Source organism: Crocodylus porosus, unplaced genomic scaffold, assembly GCF_001723895.1.
Source record: "Crocodylus porosus isolate Cpor-Errol unplaced genomic scaffold, CroPor_comp1, whole genome shotgun sequence".
NCBI classification, from domain to species: Eukaryota; Metazoa; Chordata; order Crocodylia; family Crocodylidae; genus Crocodylus; species Crocodylus porosus.
Window position 1 is genome coordinate 4,959,773 of NW_017728922.1, and position 9,394 is coordinate 4,969,166.

The following is a 9,394-nucleotide window of genomic DNA, read 5'->3' on the forward strand; positions in this document are numbered from 1 at the left end:
CCTGAGAAAAGCCCCGGGACTCATGGCTCCTGGTGCAGCCTCAGGGCTTCTGGGGCTCCTGCAGAGCCCCTACGTGGTGCGGGGCAGCGGGGATCGCCACCGCTGGCAGAAGCTGTGAGTCCCGGGGTTTCTTCAGGGTTTTTTTTCTTAAAAGGCTGGGCGGGGCACCCGTGAGGGGGCTGGGGGAGTGAGGAAGGGGTCGAGCGGCTCATGCAGAGCCCCCCACACAGCGTGGGGCAGTGGGGGACAGCAGGGATTGCCCCCCACCCAGCAGCAGCTGCTGAGCCAAGGCTTTTTTTTCCCCAAATGCTGGGAGCTGGGGTGAGCGGGGCGACTTGTCGGGCTTGGAGAGGGGTGGAGGATAGGCCTGGCCTGGCTGATTCAGAGATTCAGCTGCTGCCGAATCTCCAAATCAAATTTGACCGAATCGAATCAGGACAGTGATCTGAATCACCAGATCAAATCACTGTCCCCTGAATTAGCTGAATCTGAAGCAAATACTAGCTGCTTCACACAGGTCTACCATTCAGGTACATATGTGGCCTATGGGCTAGCTCAAACAACATGTGTGACATGTAACCCCTGCTGTGTGCTCTGGTTGTCACAGCTGACTGGTGGAGGGGACGTGGCCATGCTGGAGGTGCAGGGCGATTATTTCCATGCAAACCTGAAGGTCTGGTTTGGGGATGTGGAAGCTGAGACCATGTACAGGTAATGCAACAAACCACATAGGAAAGATGGCATTTGAACATAAGAAGAAAATGGGCAGGGGTGTGGGTGAAGTAAAAATGTCCCTGTTCCTAAAAGCTGCATTTGGGATCCTTTTTTAAAGATCCCTCAGCCTACCAAGGAGCTTTGCTCTGGTTGGGCCTTTCAGCTGAACATTCCTGCTGAAGATAAAGCAGGTCGGGCCCATTATAACATTCGAAGCATGACATTAGCTGCTGTGGTTACCCTGCTTTACATCTGGCAGGTTAGGGTGTTAGGTCTGTGTTGTGTCAGATTTCACAGTAGTCGTATGTAGAGTTTAAATCTGGATAGGGATGACCCTGCTTTAGGCAGTAGGCAGGGAATTGGACTATATAACCTCTGGAGGTCCCTTCCAGTTCTACTTCTCTCTGATTCTATGAACTATCTATTCTACCTTCAGCGTTATTTCCATCCAAAGTAAGGTTATGCTGGAAATGCCAGATGCATAGCAGCCCTTGTAGGGCATCTGACTCATAGCTAGAGTAGTTAAGGAGGGTCCCATTGCATATATACTCATTCATCAACAGTGAGAGCAAGGGATCTCAGGGGACAGAGGTCCCCTGTGGGTGAAGACATCTGGTGCCAACTTGGGAGGTGAACAATTACTACTGTCACTCAAGCTGCAGCACTGGATCAGGAGCTGAAAACTTTGAGCTTCAGGGGCTGAAAAATGCAAGAAATCCCTGCAAAGAAATCCCTGCAAAATAGAGAGGAAAAGGGGCAAAAGAAGGGGCACGGGACAAACCAGGACTCTCCATTAATCCCAAAACTGACCTCCTTGCTGTAGGTGGTATAACAGGACATACTCTCTTCCCCTGAGAGAACAGCTGCACCAGGACACTGATAGGGACAGGGATGAGGGACACATGCTCTTCTCTGGGAAAGCTCCAGGAATATTTTTGACTGTCTTTTTTGTACTGTTGCAGGAACTCCAAGTCCTTAGTGTGTGTCGTCCCCGACGTCTCTGCATTTGGCAGCGACTGGCGATGGCTGAGATACCCCATCACAGTCCCTCTTTTGCTGATAAGGAATGATGGACTGATCTACTCTAGTACATTCACCTTTACATATACTCCAGAGCAGAGCTTTCTCCCTGGCCAGCAGGTCCTCCCAGAGCTGCCACAGGACTCTGATGCCTTGCTTGACAGCATCCATCAGGAATTCACCAGGACCAATTTCCACCTTTTCATGCAGAGTTAGAAAGCCCAGAAGAGAGAGACAGGGCTTGGGAAAGTTCTGGTACAATCTGTGAGGAACTGACATCAGCTCTCAGCTTTGGGTACCAGTGTCCCCGCGATGTATATGAAGGCCTGGGGTTAGGCCCACTCTGAGCACTCTGTCCACATCTAGAAAACCAAGCACATTTTTTGATTTGATAAGAATATTTTTCAAAGGAACAGTTGCCTCCTGCAAAATTCACCAACAAAAGGGCCCACAATAAAACATGCTTCCAGGACTTCTTCACCCATTCAAATGATTCTTTACTGGATATTTTGTAGACTTCATCATGTAGGTCTTCAGTTACTATAGAACTTCAAAGATCTCTTCATTTAAAGGCTTCATATATTGAAAGGCTAACATGGACCATTATAATATTCACTGGTGAATATTCAATCAGTTTCAGTGATTGATTTGCACCCAAAAATTCGTGCTATGAATGTATTGATTTCAAACAGCTGAGAATCTTGCACCAAACATTTGCTTATTTGGGACTCATCTAGGAGGGATTTCAGATGTCTATTTTTTTAAGACAAATGAGACGTTACTCAAAAATGGAACAGACTGAGCTTTTCCAACACACACACACACACACACACACACACACGCGCGCGCACACACGGCAACATAGACCACAGTTGCAAACTACTGAGTTAAGGGTGTGTAACATGCTGGGGTCCCAAGGGTGGCTGTGATGCCCCGGTGACTCTGCAACTGTGCCTTGTGCCACCCCTAAGGCGCTCTCCTGCCATGCCTTGATGGATAATAAATTAAGAGGGAGACTGCCCCCCAGACCTTGGTTAGGCCTTTGTCCCACTGGTCTTAGGTCCCTGGCTGAGCCTCTGTAATCTCAGGCCCCTGGCTGGGCCTTTACGTTTTCAGGCACCCTGGCTGGGCCTCTATAGTCTACTGTCCCTGGCAGGACACTCAGAGCCTTATGGGCTAATTGCATGGCTCCGTGGTCTCCCCTTTACCATGCCCCATGCCTTGCGGGTGTTATCAGTGCGATGTCCCTTTGTTGGGGCCTCGGCCTCCTAGGCTTCTGCCACTTCAATCTAGCTAGGCCAGGGGTTTTCAACCAGGGGTACGCATACCCCCTGGAAGTACCTGGGGTGGCCTTAGGGGGTATTCAGCAGCTGGCACTGCCAGCACTTCCATCTCACCCCCGCCCCCCGCTCACCGATTGGCTGCTGGGGGACCCCCTCCCTTCCACTCATTGATTGGCTGCCAAAGTACTCCTTCCTTCTCAACCAGCTGCCGGGGGTACAGTGACCCAAAAATGCTGAAAACCCCTGAGCTAGGCCTACCAGCCTAGGCCCACTGGATAGGACCCAGCTCCAAGGCACTAGTTTCCCTTGTCCTCTCACGTTACTGAGCCCCTGGCTCTTGTATGCTGGGCCCCTGGCCCCTCTGTGAATGCACCCTCACTGGCGCTATGTCCCTGGCCCCACTGTGGCTTGCTCAGGGCTCAAGGCGGTCAAGTGCCCCCTTGGACACCAATGAGGTCTCCACCTCCCCTACAGCCACTTCCACAAGCCACCAGTTTATCCCAACATAAATACAACCCCCTGGGCTATAACATAAACCAGAGTTTCCCAACCAGCATGCCATCAGAAATGAACAGGTGTGCCATGGAATTTACCATGGCAATAAGCTACAACGAGCTACCATAGGTATGAGGATGGGGAATGCCTTAACAGGTGTGCCATGGAAAATTTTAATTAATGTAAGCATGAATGATGCATGCCCCCAGAGGCTGGGGGGCATAGTGACCACCCACAGGTGGCAGCGGCAGTGGCAGCGGCAGGAGTGTGGCAGTAGGAAGCTCCCACAGGCGGCCAGAGCAGTGTCAGCAGCGGGGACGGGGTGGGTCAGTGACCACCCGCAGACGCCACTGGCAGCACTGGTGGTGGCCAGCAGCAATCGGGGACCGCCCGCAGATGCCACTGGTGGTGTCGGTGACAAGGGCAGGCGGGGGGGAGGGGGTGGTGAGCGGTGACTGCCCACAGGCACTGCTGGCAGCATCAGCAATGGTTCTGTCAGGGAGTGCACCGCCAGTCTCGGGGTGCACATGCACCCCCTACACATTGCTAATGAATGTAAGTGGGCCTTGAGCTGGAAAAGGTTGGGAAATAGTGACATAAACAATGACATAAACAGCCTTCTGCCCCTTTAAAAGCCTAAGCGTCTACTAACCCAGCACCCTGGGCTGCCCTGGGCAAGCACTTCCTTCCCTGGTGACACCCAGGGACAGACTGCTCCTGCTAGTCCCAGCTCTGGGCTTAAACGCTCCCCTGGTGCTGCCTGCGTCCCGTCATCGGACCAGCTGCAGGTACTGGCTAATTACCGATTAGCCAGTTGCCTTGGCAGCCTGCAGCTGTGGTGCCCTGCATAGCCTACAGATCTCCCTTGCTAGGCTGCTTTCCCCTCCAGGTAAAAGAGAGCCGGAGACTCTCCGTTGCAGGGTGCCATAAAACGAATCTGCCCCATGGAACAGAAACTGAATCCTCCACACAGAAGCAGGACTTAAAACTTTATGCTGAGTCCTCACATCTCTGTGGCATCAAAAAGCATACAGTATACTTTGAAACACACACTGTTTTGGAGGTTGGGGTTGATTCAGAGGTGACCCAATTGCCAAAACCACACTGCCTTTTAACCTACACTGAACTCCTGATGGTAAACCAGGGAGGAAACATACCACTGCCTAGTGAACTTCAGCCGCCTGTGAGCGCTGGGTGATATTCCCCACAAATGGCCTTTTCTTTCAGTCTTCTAATCACAGCTCCACTCCTGGAGCCCATGGGTGTGCTCTGCAGGCATGGGTAACCCTGTGGCTAACGTGTTTGGATTCCACCACATGGAATCTTTATGTCTAGTGGCCTTTCATATTTTTCTGTATCACATTTAACACTTGGGCTCCAGGAGCAGAGGGTCACAAAGGCATCTGGTTTGCTCCAGACCTCAGATCAAATTCTGCTATTTGTACCAATGGTACAACCATTTTAATTCCAAGAGAGCTCCACCTTCATTGTACACTTTGGTCTGAAGCTCTAGGAGAACCAGCCTAGCTTTGTGCATCCTCTCAGCGTTTGCACAGCTCACCCCAGGACTATACAATAAGCACACCAAAGCCTTTGCCCTCAAAGGGCACTTGTACACATGATGGAGGTTTCGTCCTTGGGGTTTTATTTATTCTGTGCTTCTTAAATTGAAACAATGGGTTTTTAACTGAAACCCACTGTTTCAATTTGTCTGTCACATTACGGCAAGAGCCCTATCGGGTTTTTTGGCGGGGTTTTGGTCAGAGTCAGGGCCTACCCATGGCTGGGGGGTGAGCTGCCGGCAGGCTGAAAGGGCCCCGAGCTACAGGGGGCCCCAGTGCTTCCCCCCACAGTGGCAGTGCCACCCAGGTGGGCTGCTAGTGGGCCGGGTGCTGCCCCACCTCAGAGGCAGCACCCAGCCCAATCCAACTCTTCCCGAGCCCCCCGGGGAGCAGTGCCCAGAGGGCTTCCAGCAGGCAGGCTTGGGGAACAGTTGGATCGGGCTGTGCGCTGCCTCCGAGCTGGAGCAGCACCTGGCCCGCTAACAGCCCACCCGGGTGGCCCTGGGGAGCGCCACTACTGTGGATTGAAGGACCAGGGTCCCCTGCAGCTCAAGGGCCACTTGGCCCACTGGCAACTCACTCCCTGGCCATGGGAGAGGTGGGCAGGCTCCACCAAAAAAAAAAAAAGATTGGGCCCCTCACTGCTTCAGGTGCCTGCTGAAAGCACAAATAGCAAGGGACCTGATCCTTTTTTTCTGTGGAGTCTGCCTGCTTCTCCCATGGCCTGGGGGCAAGCTGACAGCTGTAATGCAAACTTATCTAAAAACCCCAAAACTGGTGCACATGTAATGTGTGATGCCATTAAGCCATACAAATGACATTTTCATCATTGGATATCATGACGACTGTCACGTGTACATGCACCCTATGCCTGTTACTTCCCTTTTCAGCAGTGGAAACTACTTTGGCCTTGCATTGTTTTTGTCCAGTTTCTTGGTGAGCCATTGTATGTTGAAAGGAACCCGAGATCGATCCGCTCTGAAAGGCTCTCCTGAAACTAACAACTGGAGAAGAAGTAGGTGAGGTTCTTTGTCTTTACCTCTCAAGTTATTGCCAATGCAGCTCATTTGCTTAGATCCCCTGGGCCTGTTTATCTCTTTAAAAAGATAACCATCAAGCTGAGAAGGGCATGATTCAGCCACAGCAAGAAGCACTCAGAAGCAGATTTTCAAAGGAAGTTGGAGACTTAAAGATACAGATAAGAGCCCACTGATGGCACCATTGATGGCCTTTGGGCACTAAGGTTGTTCTGCAGATCTCAGTAGGCACTTACACACCTTTAAAAATCTGGCACTTACGGCTTTCAGTACAGGGGCTGCCTTGGTGTCTGAAGACAGGCCCCCTCTCTTCTAGCCACGCTCCTTGTGTGCCCCTGGGCAAGGTGCATGCTCTTCAGATATCATTTTATAATCCTTTCTTGCCTACTGTTTTAGGATTCTGACTTCCAGTCAGTTTGCAGAGTGCCTGGAGAAGGTAGAAGGTGCTGAGGAAGTGCAAAGGGTTATTAACCTCTCCCCTCCCCTTTGCTCCTTTTGGGATATCCCCTGCTCTTTCATCTTCACTTAACGTGTCCAGCCAGCGGGTCAGAATTGAGCAGGCTCTGTGGTCCCAGCAGGGCTTGAGGCAGGAGGCTGCTCCCTATGCTGGAGCTTCCTGCGTTCCACTGAGCTTGTCAGTTTATTCTAATTTTAGCACATAAAGGGGAGAAAAGAGCCCTTCTGTTTACACAACGGCAGCTCTCCCCACTGCAAACGGAGCTCTCTGTTGACACGGGGGCAGATATATTGCACAGTGGAACTCCAGGCAGCTCTGGCAGCTTGACGATCCCCTGGGCATTAGGCATGAATGGCACAATGTGTAGACCCAGACTGCTCCAGCAGGAGGGGAACGAAGAAAAATACGTTAGATTGGCTCTGCTGGCTCCAGCTACAAGTAGGTGAGGCCAACGGAGAGGCAGCTCCTGAACTGGCTTGAGGGCCAGTCAATTTCTCCTTTATTGAGACCAGTTCTGTGCTGGCAAAGTTGCTGGACTGATTTATACAGGCAAGGCAGAGAAATGCAGTAGGCAGTAGGCTAAAATTACATCCCTGTGCCAAATGCACAAGGAAATGCATAAATGGATACGTGTGCTTTTACACCGGTAACAGAGGGCCAGATTGTCAGCAGAGCGCCAATGAGTAAAAGCTGTAAATTGCCCTCCCTTAGCCCCTTCCGTGAGCTGGGATGCCGCACACGAGCAGAGGGCCTGGCTCAAGAGAGCACTGCAGAGGAAGGGAACGTTTTTTGGAAAGAGATGCAGCAATAGGAATGTTTCCCAGGATTCCAGGAACCGGCTTTGTTCGCTCTCCAAGCTCAAAGGGAGCCTTCAGTGATGCAATCCAACACCTTAGGTTGCTTGTACACGTGACAGGGGTTTAGTCCTCAGGGTTTTATTCTATGACCCCCTAAACTGAAACGGTAGGTTTTCAGCTGAAACCCACTGTTTCAATTTTTCCATCATATTATGGTGAGGGGTGTAGAAGCCAGCAGACCAAGCAGCCCCATATCTGCGGAGGGCCCTGGTCCTTCCCTCCGCAGCAGTGGCGCCCTCCCAGGGCTGCCTGGGCAGGCTGCTAGCAGGTCAGGCATTGCCCCAGCTTGGAGGCAGCACCCAGCCCGATGCAACTCTTCTCCAGCCCTGAGCCAGGGCAGCACCCAGCCTGCTAGCAGCCTGGCCAGGCAGCCCTGGGGGACACCACTGCCACAGAGGAAAGGACCAGGGCCCCCAACAGCTCGTCCCCTGCCCCCGATCCACTCCCCACAGCTGCAGAAGAGGCAAGCAGGCTCTGCCAAAAAATAAAGGATTGGGTCCCTCACCACTTCTGCCTTCAGCAGGCTTCTGCAGCCCACAGGACGCCTAGGGCCGCCCAGGAACAGGATGCTTTGCCCCTGGGGCAGTGTGGGAAGGCAGCAGGAGAGTGGCTGGGTTTGCGGGTGGCCACAGAAGGCAGCAGGGATGGTGCCCGGGGCACTGGAAGCCCAAGTGGGCTGCTAGCTGGCTGGGTGCTGCCCCAGCTTGGAGGTGCCTGATCCAACGCTTCCCCTAGCCTGCCTGGGCTTGCATCACACCATGCACCATCCCCACCACCTCCTCTGGCTGCCAGTAAACCCAGCTGCCCTCCTGCCATCTTTCCACCCTGCCTGAGGGGCAATCCAGCCCACTCGTGGGTGGCCCCAGGCATCCTGCCACCCGCAGGAGCCTGCTGAAGACAGAAACAGCGAGGGGCCTGAGCCTTTTTTTTCTGCAGAGCCTGACTGCCTCTCCCACAGCTGCAGGGGGGAGGGGTGGCGGCAAGCTGACAGCTGCATCATTGCAATTTGCAACAATGCAAAGTCATTTTAACCCCCAAAACTCTTGCACGTGTACTGTGTGATGCCATTAAGCCACATAAAGATACATATTTTTGTCACATGTACATGGTAATGGTGTCACATATACAAGTACCCGTAGAGAGCTAGATCAATACTGACATTTGAAACTCTATCTATATACCACCAAATGTGTTACGGGGCTGCTAAGATCACACAGCTCATTACAGAGAAGCTAGGAAATGCCAACATTAAAGTTTCCTGGTCAACCTAGCTGCACCTTGTGCAGCCGTATTACAGGACACACTTTAATTCAAAGCCTGCTAGCTCCCAAGCAAGGCCACGTCTAATATCACGCAGGTTTGTCTTCTCTCTTCAGGCACACTGGTCATCCCAGGTCCTGTCTGCAGTGGCCCAGACAAAAAAACTCCATGCAGGCTGTGTGACGAGTCAATGATAAAACCCTCCCTGCAGCCTACTAAATAGGGAAGCATTGCATCTAGCGAGGACAGGACTGGACAGGGCCTCAGGGGACTGGAGACCCATTCCCAGTTCTGCCCCAGGGTTCTTGGGTAGTCTGGGACAAACCACGTCTCCTATCTCTGCCTTTTGCTTTCCCTAGTTTTAAAATGACAGCAATGTTACTGGCCTCCACTATTAGGTTCTTTGCAATTTACTGTTGAGAAGAGCTAGGAGATGGTGCTGTTGTCCTACCTGCACATCACACTCCTGAATAAATACACAGCAGAGTAACAATGTAAACTTTCCAGCAGGCTCATTACAGGTAACAACAGCTGTGTAGTGAGTTGAAAAGAAAATGTTTAGGTCATACATGGATGTTGACAATTCTTCACATGTGCAAGTTATATAGACATGCACTTGAAGGCCACTTTAAACTGTCAAAGGTGCTTTAGTGTACAGGAGAAACAGGCCCTTTGACAGTGTAAAATATTCAAGACAGGTGTTCTTCAA

General features: G+C 51.9%; 1 protein-coding gene across 1 annotated transcript in view; it reads left to right on the top strand.

Moving 5' to 3' along the window:
- RBPJL (recombination signal binding protein for immunoglobulin kappa J region like) overlaps positions 1 to 2,206 on the top strand; it is a 38,628-nt gene extending 36,422 nt beyond the window's left edge. Inside the window, exons 10-11 of the mRNA XM_019539802.1 lie at positions 608 to 711; positions 1,677 to 2,206. Coding sequence (XP_019395347.1) covers positions 608 to 711; positions 1,677 to 1,950 — 378 coding nt within the window. The 3' untranslated portion in view covers positions 1,951 to 2,206. The remainder of the gene's footprint in view (positions 1 to 607; positions 712 to 1,676) is intronic.
- The last annotated feature ends 7,188 nt before the right edge of the window (positions 2,207 to 9,394 follow it).